Source organism: Phycodurus eques, chromosome 8 (genome assembly GCF_024500275.1).
Source record: "Phycodurus eques isolate BA_2022a chromosome 8, UOR_Pequ_1.1, whole genome shotgun sequence".
NCBI lineage: Eukaryota > Metazoa > Chordata > Actinopteri > Syngnathiformes > Syngnathidae > Phycodurus > Phycodurus eques.
In genome coordinates, this window is record NC_084532.1 from 26906030 (window position 1) to 26924969 (window position 18940).

The 18940-nt window shown below is 41.9% G+C and overlaps 4 protein-coding genes across 6 annotated transcripts in view; 2 read left to right on the forward strand and 2 right to left on the reverse strand.

The window, feature by feature from the left end:
* Nucleotides 1–379: 379 nt before the first annotated feature.
* Nucleotides 380–3795, forward strand: zgc:172121 (uncharacterized protein LOC337599 homolog). The gene is made up of 7 exons (XM_061684860.1): nucleotides 380–597; nucleotides 1450–1517; nucleotides 1598–1868; nucleotides 2238–2399; nucleotides 2466–2671; nucleotides 2920–2999; nucleotides 3531–3795. Exons 1-7 carry the CDS (start codon nucleotides 493–495, stop codon nucleotides 3611–3613), a joined length of 975 nt encoding a protein of 324 aa, XP_061540844.1. The 5' UTR covers nucleotides 380–492; the 3' UTR covers nucleotides 3614–3795.
* Nucleotides 3406–10293, reverse strand: LOC133406850 (basic immunoglobulin-like variable motif-containing protein). Of its 3 annotated transcripts, none has more exons than XM_061684859.1 (9): nucleotides 10121–10293; nucleotides 8979–9427; nucleotides 7480–7606; nucleotides 6499–6594; nucleotides 6326–6430; nucleotides 5412–5639; nucleotides 5083–5166; nucleotides 4923–5019; nucleotides 3406–4218 (listed from the first exon to the last, which is right to left on the reverse strand). In XM_061684859.1, exons 1-9 carry the CDS (start codon nucleotides 10273–10275, stop codon nucleotides 3964–3966), a joined length of 1596 nt encoding a protein of 531 aa, XP_061540843.1. In that variant the 5' UTR covers nucleotides 10276–10293; the 3' UTR covers nucleotides 3406–3963. The 3 variants fall into 3 exon arrangements, with proteins under 3 accessions (XP_061540843.1, XP_061540842.1, XP_061540841.1); XM_061684858.1 differs by having other exon boundaries at nucleotides 5412–5666; XM_061684857.1 differs by having other exon boundaries at nucleotides 5412–5732.
* A 246-nt stretch (nucleotides 10294–10539) lies between these two features.
* Nucleotides 10540–13724, forward strand: si:ch211-201h21.5 (uncharacterized protein LOC555526 homolog). The gene is made up of 5 exons (XM_061684861.1): nucleotides 10540–10855; nucleotides 11717–11902; nucleotides 11974–12085; nucleotides 12719–12855; nucleotides 13250–13724. Exons 1-5 carry the CDS (start codon nucleotides 10673–10675, stop codon nucleotides 13601–13603), a joined length of 972 nt encoding a protein of 323 aa, XP_061540845.1. The 5' UTR covers nucleotides 10540–10672; the 3' UTR covers nucleotides 13604–13724.
* A 252-nt stretch (nucleotides 13725–13976) lies between these two features.
* tmem131 (transmembrane protein 131) overlaps nucleotides 13977–18940 on the reverse strand; it is a 35970-nt gene continuing 31006 nt past the window's right edge. Inside the window, exons 34-41 of the mRNA XM_061684855.1 lie at nucleotides 18407–18525; nucleotides 18164–18316; nucleotides 17294–17444; nucleotides 17105–17220; nucleotides 16407–16488; nucleotides 16237–16340; nucleotides 14779–14930; nucleotides 13977–14681 (exon numbers count right to left, since the gene is read on the reverse strand). Coding sequence (XP_061540839.1) covers nucleotides 14424–14681; nucleotides 14779–14930; nucleotides 16237–16340; nucleotides 16407–16488; nucleotides 17105–17220; nucleotides 17294–17444; nucleotides 18164–18316; nucleotides 18407–18525 — 1135 coding nt within the window. The 3' untranslated portion in view covers nucleotides 13977–14423. The remainder of the gene's footprint in view (nucleotides 14682–14778; nucleotides 14931–16236; nucleotides 16341–16406; nucleotides 16489–17104; nucleotides 17221–17293; nucleotides 17445–18163; nucleotides 18317–18406; nucleotides 18526–18940) is intronic.

The following is an 18940-nucleotide window of genomic DNA, read 5'->3' on the forward strand; positions in this document are numbered from 1 at the left end:
TAGAGATGCGTTCAATGAACATATAACTGTGTTTATTCAATATTTAAACAATGAATAGCTCATTTAAGAATTGTAACACAATGGGTTGATAAATAAATTAATTTGAAATAATTAAACATAAAATCTTATAGATAAATCAGTGAATGAGTTTTATTGTCAGGTTTGTAGAGTAGGAACGGTGAGAGGGGTAAGAATAAGAATTACCTTCTTTTTGCAACTCAAAGCAAAACGACTGAACCAGTGTTTAAGCACTCCAGTGTAAATGAATGTCTTAAATGACATTTAACGGAGATATTGTGGTCGTGAGGAAGTCGTAACGATCTTGGTTTTTAAAGATTCGAGTGACTCTAAAGGCAACACTTGAACCTGCTGTCGAACCCGGAAGCACAACATTGACGCAAAGCGGCGTGGTGGTAAATAGTTACGTTTATTGAAAAAAAAGTGGATAAATGCCACTTTATTGACTTTAGTCCACTTTCTTGTTGCTTTATTATGAGTTTACGCGCTCGACTGAGAAATGTCATGGACGATGAGGAAGCTCTGCTCTTGGACGGCGGATTAGCAACCGAATTGGAGGCTCAAGGTGCACATTTACAGGTAAAATAGACCAAAATACTGTAGTAGTAAAATTTCACGTTATTTATGACTGCATTCTACAACTAATCAATAAATATTTGCTAAACAAAACTATTTTCCATGTTTTTAAAAAAATTATATGTATTTTAAAATAACCCCATTTTATATAATTTCCTGATTTAAAAATCTGGATTTTCACATAACAAAATTATAATTATGTTGGTATATTGATTTAGATGACGATTTATAAATAATAATAATAAGAAGAAGAATCACCTTTGTCATGAACATGCATGGATGCACACGAAATTTGTTCTCTGCATTTTAGCCATCACAGTGAACACACACACTTGTTAGTGGAACACGCTGGAGCAGGGGGCAGCTGAAGCAGTTCGGGGTATCAGTGTCTTGCTCAAGGACACCACAGCCGTGAGTCCGAGTTATGTTGGCGGATGGTCCGGTCGGGGTCTTGAACGTAGGTGCCCCACAGTGGTAGGCGATGATCTTAATCGTTGGGCCATGGCTGTATAATATTCTAAGTGCTCATTGTGACAATAAACATTAAAACTGGACTTTTGCCATTATGCCAAATGATAATAATATCAATATTAATATATTAATTCAGTTGATTTTGTTTATTATACCTTACCATCACCATTGACCAGCATGCGAGTTTTTCGAGTTACGAGCAGTCGGTTGGTCGATTATTTTTTTATTTTTTATTTTTGGCTCTGTGTTGTGAGCAAAAATGTGACTTTCAAATGAGCTTCAGCCACTCTGCCACTAGATGGCGGCGGCGAACACCACAGTGATTTGAGTTGTGCAAATTCAACTTGTAAGTCATGGTACCACTTTCTTACTATATATGCGCAGGGAGATCCACTGTGGAGCGCCAGGCTGTTGCACACCAACCCCCAAGCTATCACAGCTGCTCATCAGAGGTACTGTGTGTCCAAGCGCTAAATAAAAACGCGTTACTGTCAGTTTAACTGCTGGTTCTAATTATGTGACACGTCGTCAGCTTCCTTCTGAGTGGTGCTGACGTCATCACCAGCGCCACCTACCAGGCCACCATCCAAGGCTTCATCCAACACTTGGGCGTCGGTTCGGACGCCAGCAGGGAATTGCTGGCGTCCGGGTTTCGTCTGGCCCAAGAATCTGCGACGACGTTTGGTTCTCATCAGCCGGCGGCCCGTCCTGTGGTGGTGGCGGCGTCCGTGGGGCCCTACGGAGCCTTTCTGCATGACGGCTCAGAGTACAGTGGCGGGTATGCTGACAAAATGAACATAGAGGTGAGATGCCAAGCAAAGAAAACCAAAAACAAGCTGCGGTGTCCCTCAAGGCTCCATTGTAGGGCCTATATTATTTTCGGTTTAAAGTCTAATTACACCCATGCGTAAATGGAAAATCACACAGATTTGACTAGTAACAACAAACCCTCTTGATTCATACCTCAAAACAAATGTCTTTATGAGGGGTTTACCAAATAACTAACTTTCTTGTCAATGTGGGTCATAAATCTACAATTACAAAGTACAATTAAATGCTATTGAATAAAAGTACCTTAGTAATTTAGCCAACCTTGGCTTTTAGTTTCACTGGATTTCTGTGTTAGAGGCACAGACAGATCAGTCCTTTAAACCTCAGCTCTACGTTCCAAGGAGTTGAAAGCTTGGCATCGGCCTCAGCTGGAGTGTTTGGCAGCGTCAGGAGCGGACGTCTTCGCCTTGGAGACCATCCCGAGCGTCAAGGAGGCAGAAGCATTGGCAGAGCTGCTCCGGGAATTCCCAAACTGCGACGCCTGGATCTCCTTCTCTTGTAAGGTAACGCCAGATCAATCATCATGACACGTCCAAGTGAATTAACCTACTTTCCTGCCACCGTGTCAGGACGGGATGCGTTTGTCGGACGGCACGCCGTTCCAAGACGCCGTCCGTGCGGCGGGCAGGTCCTCGCAGGTCCTGGCAGTGGGCATCAACTGTTGTCCTCCAGAGCGGGTGGAGCCTCTGCTGAAGTCGGTCGTGGCCCTGAGGAGCCCTGATAGGAGATGGGTGGTGTACCCCAACAGCGGAGAGGAGTGGGACACCCGACGGGGGTGAGTCAAGAGACCTTTTCTTCAATCCAGCGTCATTTGTACAGGAGTCACTTTTAATTATTAATAGTTATAAAGTTTACTTATTTTGCAATAACCCCAAAACATCATATCTAAAAATCTAACCGCAAATATTGTCGAAATGTACATCTTTTTTTTTCCAAGCTTGCTTCATAGTTTCAGGTAGCTTTGTTTTATTTTTATGTTTTAGAATTTGAATCAAGTCTTTCGGTTTGTACATTTTGTTTAAGATGGCAAACATCAGGGAAAACGTCAGCGACGATACCAGCTCTAAGTGACACGTGGATCAAGCAAGGGGCGGCTTTAATCGGTAAGATTACACATTTCTGAATTTGATCGTAAATCTTTACATCGGAACAAATTACATGAGGTCGTACCGTAGATTGATTTATTTCATCAATATGCCCTCATATGAATATGTAATAACAACAAACTCCAGCCTCCGGCCAATTTGACTTGTAGCAGGGCCCGTGAATCAATTTGCGACAAACCAAACCGAGTCATATCTGAAATTACATTTTTGACAAGGGACAGGGTTATTAAGATCCAGTTTGACTGGTAGAAGGGTCATAAATCGTTTGGCAACAATGTAGTAACTAAGAGACCTCAAATTAAAGGTCTTTATGAGGGTTTTTGAAATATGCGAGGACCAATTCATTTCTCATAGGAAGTCAGACACTGGATAACGAGAACATTGTACAAGGATTTCAGTTTATTTAAACGCTAAATGCACCATCAAATCACTACGTAAGAAAACTGTTTTTTTTTTAAATTTGCACCACAGCACCATCTGCTGGTTGAGAATTGACAATGCAAGACTTTGAAACACTTCTCTCGTCAGGGGGTTGCTGCCGCGTTCGTCCAGATCAAATCGGCGAGCTGAGGCGGCACTTACAAGGACGTCGCCCGACGGCGGAAGCGTGACACTAAAAATGAAGCTTTCATCAAAATCATTTTTTTTTTATCATGGAAATAAATGAGAACTGAACATGGATGTAAATATTGTAAAATTTAATACCTCTTTTGAGCTACAAAAACAAAAGATGAAAAAAGGTAACATGAAAGCCGTGTTTTGTACAATAAACATCACAATGCATCAGCATGGAACAGCAGTAAGTGTAATAATGTGTATGTAATGTGTATACCATTAATGTATTGATGAGCTTTATGAAGTTCCGAAATGTGTATTAATCCGCCAGAGGAAACAGTCCCCACGCTATTTCGTCGTCCCGCGATCAGTTCGTTCACTCTCACGTTGTTTGGTAACGTTGTGTTCAGTCGGAGTCGTCCTCGTCGATGTCACTGTCGGGCGAGCTCTTCTGTCGGTTGTCTGCAGTGTTGGACAGGTGCCTCCAGGGGGCGTCCTTCTGGCTGCCCGTGCTGTGCGAACGTTCCAGCTGGGCGAGGCGCTTGGTCTCCTGCGCCTCACAGCCGGCGTGACGCAGGTTCTCCAGGTTGAGGGCCCAGGGGCCCAGCTTTTGCCAGTTGACCCGCTGAAAGGCCATGATGCAGTGCAGGTTGCCACCCACCTGAGAACCCACGACGTAATGGTTCACCAAATTTGACGAGCAATAGGGTCATAAATCTATTTGCAACAAACCATGTGGAGACATGTATCAAATTAATGGTCTCATCGTGAGCTTCTCTGATTTGTCACTCTTCGGTCAATATATACCCGAATATGATGATTTAATTACAAAAAGAAAAAAAAACAAAAAAAGCCGCTGCGTATCGAATTCAATGTACCGGGGCCATAAATCAATTTGTAACAAAGTAGTAGGAGTCATACCTCGATTTAAAGGTCTTGATGAGGGGTTTCCAGACATGTTAATGTGTTCTCATTAAACCTTCATATGACGTCATAACAAAAATATGCATCACTGTTTCAAAGTTTTGACAGATAACGGAGGGTCATAAATCAATTTAGTAGTGAGAGTCATAGCTCAAATTAAAGGTCTTGAGAAGTGCACTACAGATATGTGATGATCTTGTCAATATGCCGTTGTACGATGATGTAATGACCCCACCCCCCCAAAAAAAAAAAAAAAAAAAAGCAGCGCCATGTCAAATTTGACTTGTTGAAGGGTCATAAATCCATTTGCAACAAAGTACTAATAATCGTACCTCAAATTAAACGTCTTGGTCAGGGCTTTCCAGATATGTAACCATGTCGTGACTCTATCCTCACATGGTGACTAAAGAATCATTTGACGAGTAACTGGGAAATGTGTACTTTTTTAGTGGTGCGCCTCTGGATGCCCTTCTCTATGTGGCGGATGTCCAGGTATTCCGGATTCTGCGTGTTGAGGTCGGCGACGATGTCCGTCCACCTGTGCGAGAGCAACCGACTCAGAGGAGAGCTGAACGGAAGCGGGGAGGACCACAAAGCTTACTTTTTACAGTGGATGGCTGCGTGCTTCCTGCTGGGTTCTCCGATCAGGATCCAGTGTTCCATCTCGCTGGCGGGCAGAGGACCCCTGGAAAGTACATCATGAGGGCCGTAACTTTGCTTTTCGCTGGATTGGTCAAACAGTCATGTGACAGAAAGTCTCTTGACAAACCAAACGAAAGAAATCATGCAAGCAATTATGGAGGTAAAAATAAAAGTCGCGAGCAAAATGTAGCAAAGTCAAAGTAGCATTCCTTCTTAACAAAAATACTCCTACAAGCTCAATTTTGCCAAAAAAGTGGCTCGAGTAAATGTAGCGCGTTACTTAATTACCTGTACGCCTTGGCCGCTTTGAGGGGCGTGGCCTCGAAACCGAGGGGGCAGCAGTAGTGGTTCTGGCAGTGGTAGACGTAGGCCATGGACTCGTCCCTCAGGCCCAGCGTCAGCTTGCCCAAGGCTCCCTCCGCCGTCTCTCCCGCCGTCTTGTGTTTCCCGTGCGGCTTGTACAGGATGTACGAGCAGCCTCGCACGCGGAAGTGGTCGTTGATTTGCCGGAACCATCTCGGGAGAGGGCGAGGAAGACCACGACTAGCGCCAGAACGAGACGCAACAGGACTAACTGGAACTAGTGACCTCCTAGCTGTAGCTAGATTTCTTTGTCGGCAGAGAATACAAAGGCTCACGTACAGTACTACTACTTTATGTAGGTATTAATATCATAGTACAAACTGGCATATATTCTTTATCCTCTGCAAAGAATGAGTAATATTATAGAGGAGTAACTTGTGATGCCTATATGTATCTGTATGTCTGCCAAGGATCACACACCAGAGGGAGCAGCACAATGTCTATTGAATTGGAGTACAAAATGTGTCCAAAACTCTAATTCTTTGCATTCTATTTAATTATGTCATTACTGTATAAAGTACAATGTTATAAAGTACTGTTTTTCTTATTCAAAAAACAAAATTGTTGGGTTTTTTTTAGCGGGGAGGTTGAAACAGATTAAAGGCATTTCAATGGGGAAAGATGATTTGAAATACAAGTATTCTGCGTGACGAACGTGGTCACGGAGAGAGCTAAACTCGTATCTCAAGGCACCGCTGTATTGTTTTGGCGCCATCCGGTGGCATATTGGTGCCAACCACTGATGTTGAACTGAGGGGAGGAGCTTGATTGAGTCAAGTTCACTTTAACTTTTTCCTCGAGCAGCCTTATTTTGTTTCTTATTTTTAAAAATGTCTTACCGCATGAGGGTGGCGTTGCCCGTGAAGGGCCCGAACTTGATGTCGTCAAAGGGTGGCCGGTAGCCCAGGATGTGCAGCGTCTCCTCCTGGGAGACGGGCGGCAGACTGGCGAGAAAACGCAAACGTCAACAATGTGTGCGCGACGGCGCCAAGACGGCGGCGACGGCGTTCACCTTCCTGCGCCCAGGGTGCTGTACAGGAAGTTCCAGCAGGACACCAGCGACGAGATCCCGCACGACGTCTTGTACTGCGGCCGGCTGATGCAGTACCTGGCGACAAACCGCAATTATCACTTCTGTTGAAAATGCGGAATTTGACTTGAGATTTTGCAACGTGATTCAAATTGAACTATAAGGCATTTGAGAATGGCAATAAAGAAAATATTGTGTCGTGGGAAACATTGTAGAAACAAGGCAATTATGTGATAGTTTTCGAAATAGACAATCATGCAATCCAGTGTTTTTCGAAGTGGTGTACGTGTACCTTTGGCACTGCCAAAGTACAGCGCAATTGTACTTAACTTTTACGTTTAATATACTTATTTGAATCAGTTCCAGCCTAAGAAAAATAGCCATCTATAATATTGTACTTTATAAAAAGTTGCACAGTGTAATGACAATTAACTAGAATGTAAAAGAACCGTTTTTGTCATATTTATTGCTTGAATTCAACGGACACTGTGCTGCTCCTTCTTGTGTGCTCACATTCACCACCTGGGGGCAGTATAATACATACGAACAGCCATAACCTCTCAGTAAGAAGTAGTAATGTTACCTTCGTTTGTGTTCAAAGAGCCATTGCTTAAAGGGTTATAACACTGCGACGTTGATGCTAGCTCCGTTAGCCCATCTACGGCGTACTGCATTGTTAGTTACCATTAAGTTAGCAGACTTTCATCAGTAAAAGTCATGTGGTGTTTGGTTGTATATGTGTGTAATTCTCTTTGATTTACGTTTAGTTTCCTGGAAATCGCCAACTGGGAGTGTGCAATAAACAGCTGGCAGCGTCTTTTTGGAAAAATTGTTCGCTGTCTGCCAAACTACCGCTCGTTATGAAATGAGGTGAGTTGGGTTACTCGTAAGTCAAGGTACCACTGCATGTGCTGTACAAGAAATACTTCATATCACCGTATATCCACGAAGAAGAAGAGTTACCATCGCCGGAGGTCGAGAACTTTCCTCTGTTGGATGTCCTCCAGCGAAGGGCGAGGCGGGACGTCCTGAAGGTTCCTGCTGGCTCGGTCCGGCTTCATCTTCTTGCTGCCGCACTTCTTCACGCAGCCTTGAGGGGGAACAAAAAATGATTCGCCCATTAGCTCAGATTCTTAATAAAAATTTCCATAGGCAACAATGGAAAGAGCACATTTTCTGTTCCAAACTGTCAGGATTGTAAAACCTTTATTAAGTGTAGACTGCCACCAAACAAATTGCCTTTACACTGAACAGGCAATTTGATTGGTAAAACGGAACAGGCGGGCCCTGTCAGTTGTAAATGAGATAAAATAAAAATAAAAAATTGTTTGAATAATAACAATAAAAAGTCATCCTCAGTTTTATATTGTATTATTTATTAATTACTCTAACATGATAAAACTTTATAAAAGCAAAAAATACTTTCGTGTTTTATGTGAATCAATTCAATCAATAAAATAATGATAATGTCTTATTAAAATTAATGCAATTATAATGATTATTTTTTAGATTTCATAACATTTTGTATTTCTTAATTATCAAGAAACAAATTATGAAATTCTATAAATATGAATGCAAAAGCTGTATTTAAAAAAAATATTCTTTAATGAAAAAAATATTTTTTTCAGGAAAACGTTTCGTGAAAAAGTTATAATTTCATCAAAATATATTTATAATCTTTCAAGAAAGTCAACATTTTCGTGAAAAAGTTATAATTTCATCAAAATATATTTATGTTTCAAGAAAAAAACTAAATCAGAATCTTTCATGAAAAAAACATTTCAGGGGAAAATGTGTCGTTTTTCAAGAAAAAGTCGTAATGTAATGAGAATGAATACTTAATAGGAATTTTTTTTTTTTCCCGAAGAAAGTTTGATTTTCATGGGCAAAAACAATCAAGAAAAAAGTTGCAATGTGAGAATAAAGTCAGATTTTTCAGGAAAAAGTCAAAATTTTCAATAGAAAAGTTTTAATTCCATCCAAATAAATGAGTTAAGTCGAAATATTTTGCGAAGTTTCTTACATAAGAGTCATCTTTTTTCGAGGAACCAAAAAAGCTGTCATAATCTTCAAGAATCTTCATAATCTTAATGTGTAGCTTTTCAAGTGAGAAAAAAAAAAAAAGTTTCATTTTACTCAAGAAAACAATTGTACTCTATCAAGAAAAAAGTCCTAATTTCATGCAAATTTTGTATTTTTTGGGGGGGGGGGGGGGGTCCTACTTTTGAGGGAAAATTTCAACAACAAAAAAATTCAAAACATTGAGGGAAAAATTCAAAAATGTTCAAGAAAAATCAATTGTAATTGAATTAGAAAAAAAAGTTATAATTTTTCAAAAAAGCAAAAATTCAAATGATTTATGGAACAAATCAGATTCTTAAGAAGAATAACTTCCATATTTTTCCAGAAATCTTCGGGCAGGGTAGCAGCAGGGGTTCCGGCAATTTTTTCTGTAATCTTACCTGTCCTAATTTTGCGAGTGAGCACCGCCTTGAAATCGGTGGTGTCGATCTCCCACGCCAGGGTGGTCTTGCCGTCCCCGCCGACCGTCAGGTCGTCCATATCGCAGTCGCCGTCGGAAACCACGCAGGCTCCCGCCGACTGACCGGGCCGGAAGTCTCGGGCGGATTTGTCGCCGTCGTCCTGCTTTCTCACCGCCCGGTTGAGCAGCGCGAAATCGGAGCACACGGTGTAGAACTTCTCCCGGGAGTGCGTGACCGGGAAGGCGCGGGGCAGCTGGAGCTCGCCGCTGGACGCTCGCCGGGTTACGGCGGCGGAGGCGTCGTGGGCCAGGGAACCGATGAGACGGCGGTCCTCTCCCGCCCTCCCGACGGTCTGCCTTTGCATATTTGACGCTTCCGGCGAACCAACTGGACCTTCTGACGTGTTTAGCATGGACGAATCACTTAACCTGAGAAAATGTCAAAAGACAGAAACGGTTGCTGATTGACACAAAGATTATTCTTATTCATGCTTTCGCTATACTGTCCTGAGCGGCCATGACCGATGCATGCAGCGCCTTCAGCTGACACGCCCACAGTCCCGCCCTTATTTTCCATGATTTCAAAGCCTAATTTTACATACGTGGTGATTAGATTTTTTTTTAATTCATTTACATTTAGCAGGCTTTTTAAAAACACATCTGTGTGGTGTATCAAACTTACAGTACAATTTTTTGTCTTCTTTGGTGGGTGTTTAATCCTAATACGATCCTGTACTGCAGGAGTGATTCTCAAAATGTGGTACTACTGTGACGCAAAAGAATTACTGCCCAGGAACAGTTCAGTTGTATTTAACTTTGAAGTTCAAAACACTGGCACTTAATCTTAAACAAGTTTGTGTTCTTAAAAGAACTGTTTGTTTTTAAACACTTAGGGAACATTTCTATTCAACTTTTAGATGAAACACATTTTAATGTCATCAACATTTAAAGTACTAGGTTTTTTCTTCTTCTTCTTCTTGTATGTATAAGCGTAGTGCTAATAGAAGCAACATACTGGACTTTACTATATAAGCTTTCTCCCAAACCACATTCATATGAAAAATAATTGCATCGTTTAATAAATAAATAGATCAATAAATCAGAAAAAAAAACATATTTTACCTGAAGTGCCGGAGATGGCTCCAGGCTGAATGTTCCGTTATTTTCGTTATAAAACGGACTCGTGTGAGGTTATTATTATTATTATTATTCAGTGTAAAAATGTTAAATGAGAGCGGTAGTGATAACACATTAGCAACATTAGCTTGCTTGGACATCAATTAACGCTAGAAACGGACGCTTCCGGATTAGCTGGACCAGACTGAACCATTCTTAAGTATAGGGGTCACTTAAACGTCTCACTACCCAAATAAGGAATGTAATACAAATTTACTCAAGTGGATACTAAATATGACGGTTTATTAATTGGTATTAAGTTGTTTGCATTAAAGTATATTGAGCGACATTTTATTCACAACCATTTAAAATCTACGCCGTTTTCTCCCCCTCCTGGAATGATTCCGCCCCTTGGAGCCAATCAAACGAGAGAATTCTGCGTCTCGCATCTGAAGCGATTCAAAGTTCCCTCTTTCGCTCCGGAAAAATCAAAGTTCATTTTCTCCGCTTGGAAAATTGGCGCTTCTGTTTCACACCGACTGCGAAAGGATAGAAAAGATGTCCGAGAAGCTGCTCGTTATCGACACGGACTGCGGCATCGACGACGCCCAGGCCATCCTGGTGGCCCTGGCGGCGCCGAACGTCCGCGTCGTGGCTGTCACCTGCGTGTTCGGGAACTCCTCTGTGGACAACGTGTGCCAGAATGTGTTCAAAGTGCTTGCAGTGGGGGAGCGAGGACAAGTTGGTTGCATATATGGAAATACTATACTAACGCTGTCATTTTGGATTTTTGTTTTTTTTCCCGGGGGGGGGGGGGGTGGATTAAAAAAAAAAAAAAAGGATAAAAATCCACATTTTTTGGGGGGAAAATTTGAATTTCTTTGCAAGAAAGTCAGTTTTTCTTTTTCTTTTCTATGGGGAAATTGGGGGAAAAAAAATATTTTGGGAAAAAATTCATTTAGAAAAGAAAATATATTCCTTGAAGAAAGGAAGACCAAAAAAACACAAAGATGCATACTTTTTTTTTTTTTCAATAAATCAAATGTTTTTTATTATTTCTTTAAGTTAAATTTTTCCCCAAGAAAACAAAAATGTTCCAACAAAATTGTAACCAGTCGTGTTGTGAGAAAAAGGATTATTTATGAGAAAACTTTTTTTTTAACAAAAAGGCTTATTTTAAAAGGTCTATTTTTGTGTTATTTCAGTCATTTTAAGAGATTAAAAACACACAACAAAAAAAACACACTTCTTTGTGAGAAACAGGTGGGGAAAGTCCTATTTCTGTGAGGAAAACGTTATTAGAGATTTGAAAAAATAATTCAGATATTTTTTTTTTTTTTTTTTTAGAAAAAGTCAAAATTCTAGCAGGGTGGCAAAAAATTTTTTTTTTTTTTTTTTTTTTACAATAAATAAAGCAAATGTTTTAATTCAAGCCGAAATAGGTCTTTAAGGCTTAATTTTATGAAAATGAAGTTACATTTTATTTAAGAACAAAAATCATATTTTTAGGCAAACGACTTTTTATTTATGTATCTATTTTTATAGGAATGATGTCTTTGAACACCTTACAAGCTCTACGTGCGGTGAATTTCCCCTTGGCAGATCCCGGTGTTCCGAGGTTCCGCAGGGCCTCTTCTCGGGACCACCACGGACATCCTCTGCGACCACTTTGGCTCGGACGGCCTCGGCGACGTTTTGGAGGAACGGTATCCCCAGTGGGAGGAGAAAATCCAGGCGGAACACGCAGTGACCGCCATGGTGCGCCTGGTGGCGGAGAACCCAAAGCAGGTAAGCACGCACGCCCCTCCCAACCTTGGCGGTCCGTTAGTGGCATTAAAAGTGTGGCTTGATGGGCATAGGTGACACTGGTGGCCCTGGGGCCCCTCACCAACCTGGCGCTGGCCGTCAAGATGGACCCAAGCTTCCCTGGAAACCTCAAAGAACTTTACATCATGGGTGGCAACATGGAAGGTAACCAAACACTCAAAGGAGTTTATTTTTGTATTTTTTTTTGACTAACCGAAAAAAAATGGACAAGAAGTTTTTGCGGGAAGTGAGGCTGGTTTCATAGGTGCAGCAGCTGTATTGGAAATGGGACGTTGGCCCAGTGTTACACCGACAAATGAAGAAAAACGCTGAGAGCAATAATGGACTCCAGATTCGTCAAAATTGGAACTAAATATTGATATGATACACCTTCTTTCTTTCATTTATTCAACTTAAGACAGCAATGGAGTTAACCCATTCTAGTTCTAAGTGGCTCAGTTTATGTATAAAATTAATATACGTACGAGTACAATAAAGTAGATTATGTAAAAAAGTAATTTTACTGACAAAGGTGAATTTTTCTTTCAGGGAAATAGTGACATTTAATATCCATACATGATTTGTGTGTGTAATCTTCTTGTCTTCATGCTTAAGGTTGTTTTTGTGCATCCGTTTTGTGTGTCTGTGTTGCCTTTGAGTGTTGCATTTTTTGCACGTTTTGTTTGTGTATTTTGTTTCTGTGTGAATTTTTGCTGTTTGTGTTGTATGGGTGTTCTGTGTAAGTGTATATGTGCATTTTGTGTGTTTTTCTTTTTTCATGCGCGCGTGTGCTTCCAGGGGCAGGAAACTTGACACCATGCTCAGAGTTCAACTTCGCTATGGATCCGGAGGCCGCTTACGTAGTTCTGGAGGAGTTTTTGTGCCCGACTTATTTGGCGACGTGGGAATACGCCTGCAGAAACGCGCTGTCGTGGGTAAGATGTCAGCACACGATAAACCCTACTAAATAAATTCCCTTATTTGTTGACTCTGAAGCGCCTTTTCGCCATTTATGCACTTTTTAAAAACAGCACTCATCTGTGTTTGTGGGGGCAGAGGGAGTTCTATTTTCCATGATTAAAGAGTCTTTTAATCTCAACAGTATCTTTAACCACACAACGATCAAAAGGTAACTATAACTTCATTATGCAGCTGGAATGGATTAAATCTAATTTCCATTAGTTTCAATGGGAAACATTACCTTGATTTGCGAATGTTCAGTTTGAGAACGGGGTCACAGAACAATTTAAATTCATCATCCGAGGTTCCACTGTATTCCAAAGAATATCAGTTCCCTCAAGCGTTGCTGTCCTTTTCACTCCTGTGTAGGAATTCTTCGAGGAGCTGACAAGCCAGGACACGGTGGCGTCCCGTTTCATGAAGACCATCACATCTCGCTGCTGGGCCTACTCCCGGGAGGCCCTAAGCAAGAAGCGCGACGTTCACTTCGGGCCGGGCTTCGTCTCGTTCGACTCGTACGCGGTGGCGGCGTGCGTGGATGCCGGGGTGGTGGCCGAGAGCGTGCGCTGTCCGGTGCGCGTGGAGCTGCAGGGTGCCATGTGCCGCGGCATGATGGCACTGGACCGCGTGGGCAGCCTGAACAAGCAGCACAGCGTGACGGTGTTCACCAAATGCCACAAGGACAGGTTGGCACGGCTGCTGGTCGAGTCGCTAAGGCATTAGGAACCCGGGTGCTGGAAAATAAACACCCAGTCATTTATTCTAAGAAAATGCATTTTTCGAGAACAAATGAGTATCTTTTCAATAACAAAAATAAAGGAATTTGTTTTCCTTCTCAGAAGGTAAAAAAGGCTTCTCATTTTTTAAAGTCATGAAAATGTAATCTAATAGTTGGTAGTAGCAAAAATCATATTTAAGACAATAAAGCTATAGATGGGAGGTGTGTATTTGAGAGAGGCGTTTATATTTATCTCAAGTGGTCAATATTTGAGAAAATACAGTAAATACATATTCAGCATTTGTGCTCAAGAAGATTGAAAGCAAATAATAAAGAGATATCAATGTGAATTAGAAAATACTGAGACCCAGGAAGAGCTGTGCTGAAATCTTTTATTGTAATTTGCTGACAAATGGAGGCCCGGTACAATACTGACCTCAAACTTAAGTACTTTTTGGACTTTTAAAACGGGGAGCCTTTTCATTAGATGCAAAGCACAGCCAAGGTTGCTGTCCCATCAAAGGCTGCTGTGCAACTGGCTGAATGTCCAATGAACCAATCGTTGCAATAAAACTATGAAAAACGTTTTTACTTTTTAATACTGAACTGAGATTCTGCGTGGCGAACCAAACTTCCAGCCTAACCAGCCGTAACGTCTCATTTTGGAGGGCGAGCACCTCTGTTAAAACAAATAAAAGTGTTGGCCCCCGTGAATAAAAAGCATCGGGGAAAAACTAACAAAGAGGATGGCGAGTGATCGAAATTCTTCACGTCACGCTTGAGAAAAATATCGGATCGCCGCCTCAAAGTGCCACGGGTGCCGTTTTAAATGGCGTCCTCTGAGGAACTGGGCCAGGGCTCCGAGCTCCGCCGGCTGAGCGTGGGCCGCCACATGCTCCACGGGTTGTATGTGCGGCTCATGTCGGGCGAGGGGGCGGGGGCGGAGACCAGGCGGTCCGTCAGCGTGGACGAATTGGCGGCGGGGGAGTAGGGGCGCAGCGATGACTCTGTGCTCGCCGACCAAATGGAGTTGCCGAAAGTGGCGATGGTGGACCACGGGTTGTGGCTGCTCCCCAGGAGTGACTGCGACACAACATGCGAAAACAGGGACATTTCGTTTATTTTCTTTTTTTAAACGCTTGACTTACTGCAATGCGGCAGTGGACAGGAAGCATCTTACTGAGGTGGGCGCAGTGGGCGAGTTGGAGCTGCTGGGCCAGGAGTGCAGGGTGTCCGCGCTGGGGATGTCCCAGATGGACGACGGCACCGTGGTGAAGTTGGGCCAGCTCGACTGAGGCTCCGACGGCTTCGGGAGGCTCATTCCGCTGAACACTAATCAACAAGGGTTTCAGGAAAAGACCTTTAAACTAGGGCTGCAACTAATGATTATTTTATTAATCGATTCTTTTTTTTTTTTTTATTATTTATTGAATAAATTGCATTAAAAAAAGATTCATTTCACCCCCTTATACAAAATATGAATTGATTATAATTCAGTTACTGTTTGGGCCGTACACCAAAAAAAAAAAAAAAAAAAAAAAAAAAAGATAATGTTAGTCATTCTTTTCCCAAGTAAAAGCAGATGTTTGCAAATGTCTTTTGAATAAATAAACATGATAATCTTGTTTTCATGGAGGACCACAGAAATCAGAATATTTATTGTTGAGGCTGAAAATTTAAAGGATTTTGATAAATTTTAAGTTAAACAATGATTCAAAATAGATTTTGATAATCGATGAGTTGTCGATTAATCCGTTTAATTCTCGCAACTCTACTTTAACAGTGGACAGTGTCTGACCGGCTTGTTAAAAAAAATCCACATCCACACATGAAAACAGATTAGTCACAGCATTATTTTTTTAAATAGAGTTCCCCAAATGACAAGTTCATCAAGCTACGCATCACTTGCTCGATTCTTTTGCTTTGAGTTGCAGTATTGTGCAAGGCAGCAAATAATTGACGCCCCCGTTTCTAAGGGCCTATAGAAGCCACAAAATGGCCACAAGGCACTTTGTCGAATTGAAACTCCTCAACTCAAAAACACACTTCCTGACACCAAGATGCCACCAAATTTTTAAAATCAGAAATTCGTTATGAGAATAAAATTGTAACCTTACGAGACTACCTTTGGGGTTATTGGAGAATTGGGGGGGGGGGGGGTCCCTTTAGTCAAGAGATGTCATAATCCTACATGAAACATAGTATTACAAGAAAAATATTTGAAGGAGAATACAGTTAGTCAAGAGTTTTTTTCTATTGTTTTTTTTTATAAACATAAAATAGTAATCATTCAATCGTACATTTTACGATTGAATGAAAAAAAAGTTAATCTTCCGACAATTTTTTCCCCCCAATAAAAATAGCTGTAATCTTATACATTTATTTTGCAATAAAAGTCTGATTCTTTTGAGGATAAAATTGTATTTATAAACAACAAGATTGTGAATCTTACAGGATTAAATCTGTATTCTTACCACTTATTCTAGAAAAATAAATCAACCAGAGAAAATTGTAACCTTCCAAGAATAAGGTTGTAATTAGGAAGAAAAAAACAAAAGTTTTTTTCCCAATAAAACAAACTATGCGTTTTCGGACCACATACATGAAGCTGTGGGCTGTCAACCCGTGCGAGGCTTACCTCCTGTCAGGTTGAAAGAGTTGTTGGGTCCAAAAGCGGAGAAGGAGTTGGCCGAGTGGAAGCCTGGCCTGCCGACTGTGTCGACGGGACTCCAAAACCCTGAGCTGCAACGCAAACAAAGACACGTTGGGATTTCTGTATGACGGGATGCTTATTATTGTCTTCAGTACCCATCTGAGCTGTCACTCTCCACTGACGTCTTGTGTGCCAGACTCCTTGATTGGCCCTCGACCCTGCCCAGTCCAGAACCACCTGGTGGTGACAAATACCTTGAGACAAACATATCCTTACAAAGTACACCACGGGTGCCCACGGGGCGGACATTTGTGGGCCGCAACGCAAAAAAAATAAAAAATAAATAAAAAAAAAAGTGTGGGGGAGGTTGGCAGTCGACGTGAAACTGAAAGTCAGGTTTTTGCTCCTCTCCCGATACAGCTATAGCCCATGTAGTCTTTGCTGTTACAATTTGCCTACGTTATAATATTATACAACTTATTATTGTGAAGTCTCATGTGAAGGTTTTTTGTTTGTTTGTGTGGGGTAATGTAACTACTAATTAGTTCTTTGTGACATGGATTCATGATTGTGTTTATTCTAGTTGCATGGTGTTGATGCTTTATGATCCTCTTCGTTTAAAGTGATTTGCTACCATTTTGTGGCCTTTTTAGGAGGGTCGTCAATTCTTCAAAGATTTTCGTTTGTTGTCACAGGGTGAGGTCCCTGTCCCTTATGTAAATTTGTTTTAGCATTTTTACTAAATAAAAGTTAAAGAACATCAGTGGCCCTTGGATCTTTGTATTTTTCTGTATGTGGCACCTTTGGAGGAAAATGCTTAGATCCTGCAGTACAGCGAATCACCCGCTCTCACCTGGACTCTTGTCGTAACCAGCAGCCACAGCGGCAAAGGTGGGGTTTCCGTTTTTGCCGGGGAGCGGCGTGGAGCAGCACGCTTTGCTTCCGGGAGCTTTATTGTGGTTCGGGTCGCTGGGACAAAACCAGAGTTTAAATGACAGAGCACAGAGAGATGTGCTGTCATGTGTGTGCGCGCGGTGCTCACCTGTTGCTGTTGAGGACGCTGCTGTAGCTGCCGCGGGAGAGCAGGTTGGGGGAGGTGGGCGGTGGGGAGCAAGCCCCTGCCGTGGCCGATCGCTTCAGGAAGGGGTCTGCGTTTAACGTCTGGAGGGAGAGCTGCTGGAGACTGTCTGCTTCTAAGCATTAAACGTGACAAAGCACCACAGTTTTACATCCATTTAAACAGTTCCCAGAATAGCCCTTGTAAGATCAGCCTGTTTTGGGGGGGCTGTCCTGTCTTACACAAATGAGCAACTTCACCTCGACCCCCGTTACAACGCAAGAGTGGATCCTGAGATAAATATAGCTGCAGAGAGACAAGTAGGTGGATAGTTTGGCCATAAGCCTTTTAGCATATGCCTTTAAGCATGTTTATTAAACAGTTATAGGGTAAGATTATTACTTCGACAATTGACAATCTTTATTTTAAATTTCTAAGAAAAAGTGCAGGGACCTCCCAGGCTCAGCACCAAGTCTTATAAAGTAAAAGAAAAAAACTTAAATAATTATTATAATTTCTCGTGTATAATGCGCATCCCCATTCATGTTTTGATCATATGGGTAGAAGCTAAATCATGCATCGTAAAAAGTGCATTATACATAGGTAGAAGGGTTTTCCAGAATTTTGAGGTCAACTTTGGGGGTGCGTATTATACATGGGTGCACATTATACACGAGAAATTACGGTAGTTCGCTGACGTTTACCCACTTTTAACTTGATCTACTATTAGCCGTCGGGAAGAAAAAAAAAAAAAAAAAAAGGCATATTGTCGATACACATCAAAATGCAAAATACTGGTGCCAATAATCATCAACCATCATCAGGTGTTGGCTGAAATTCCAGAGGGGCACTTACGGACGCTGTTTTTGCAAATGGGGATGTCCCACTCAGGGGTGGCGAACTCCTTCTCGCCCTCCGAGCTGCTGCTGTGACTGAGCTCCTGCACGGAGCTGCTGGACAGCAGTTTGGCCACCAGAGTGGAACGACCCTCTTCTAGCTTCCCTTCGACTGGGGGGGGGGGAAATGAGGCTAACGTGTCAAAGATAACAAACAACATATGACGAAGTCATGCACCAGGGTTGGGGGTAGGGAACTCACATCTGGGTTTCTGCAGCGGTTTCGTCTTGGGGATGCTGGCGAGGGGTTGGAGCAATTTAGGCGCGAGGCTCTTGCGCTGTTTGTTCTCTAGCGGCGTCACATACGGCAATTCTAGGGAACTAACAATACAAACCATAATCATGGACCTTTTCAGGTTTGTAAACAAAAGGTGCCAGGGGTACATTTGGGTGGCAAAAAAAGTGAGTGGTTACCAGTGACCTAAAGTAAAAACAATAAAAACAAAAACAAAGAAAGGAAAAAACATTTGGGTGTGCGCTGCCAGATATAGCCCACAAGGTTTACAGTAATTTCTCATGTATAATGCACATTTTGCCCCCCAAAAATTCAAGAGCGTATTACACATTGGTATAAGGAAAAGGAAAACATTCTTTCATATTGTATAAACGTATACTAGTACCTAGGGGCTGTGAAAAAGGTGTACAGGAAGTCCTCGATTTACAAATGAGTTCCGTTCCTACGCTGGCGACGGAACACGAATTTCCACGTAAGTCGGATTTCACCGTTAAAGTCGAA

Bases quoted from the DNA above. Each gene is read 5' to 3' on its own strand.
- zgc:172121 (XM_061684860.1), top strand. From the start codon at position 493: ATGAGTTTACGCGCTCGACTGAGAAATGTCATGGACGATGAGGAAGCT. The intron at 1,518-1,597 runs GTACTGTGTGTC...ACACGTCGTCAG, and splicing joins ATCACAGCTGCTCATCAGAG to CTTCCTTCTGAGTGGTGCTG. The intron at 1,869-2,237 runs GTGAGATGCCAA...CTACGTTCCAAG, and splicing joins CTGACAAAATGAACATAGAG to GAGTTGAAAGCTTGGCATCG.
- LOC133406850 (XM_061684857.1), bottom strand. From the start codon at position 10,275: ATGTCCAAGCAAGCTAATGTTGCTAATGTGTTATCACTACCGCTCTCA. The intron at 5,733-6,325 runs GTAAGACATTTT...CTGCCGACAAAG, and splicing joins GGCAACGCCACCCTCATGCG to AAATCTAGCTACAGCTAGGA. The intron at 5,167-5,411 runs GTAATTAAGTAA...TGTACTTTCCAG, and splicing joins AAAGCGGCCAAGGCGTACAG to GGGTCCTCTGCCCGCCAGCG.
- si:ch211-201h21.5 (XM_061684861.1), top strand. From the start codon at position 10,673: ATGTCCGAGAAGCTGCTCGTTATCGACACGGACTGCGGCATCGACGAC. The intron at 10,856-11,716 runs GTTGGTTGCATA...TCCCCTTGGCAG, and splicing joins CAGTGGGGGAGCGAGGACAA to ATCCCGGTGTTCCGAGGTTC. The intron at 12,086-12,718 runs GTAACCAAACAC...GTGTGCTTCCAG, and splicing joins CATGGGTGGCAACATGGAAG to GGGCAGGAAACTTGACACCA.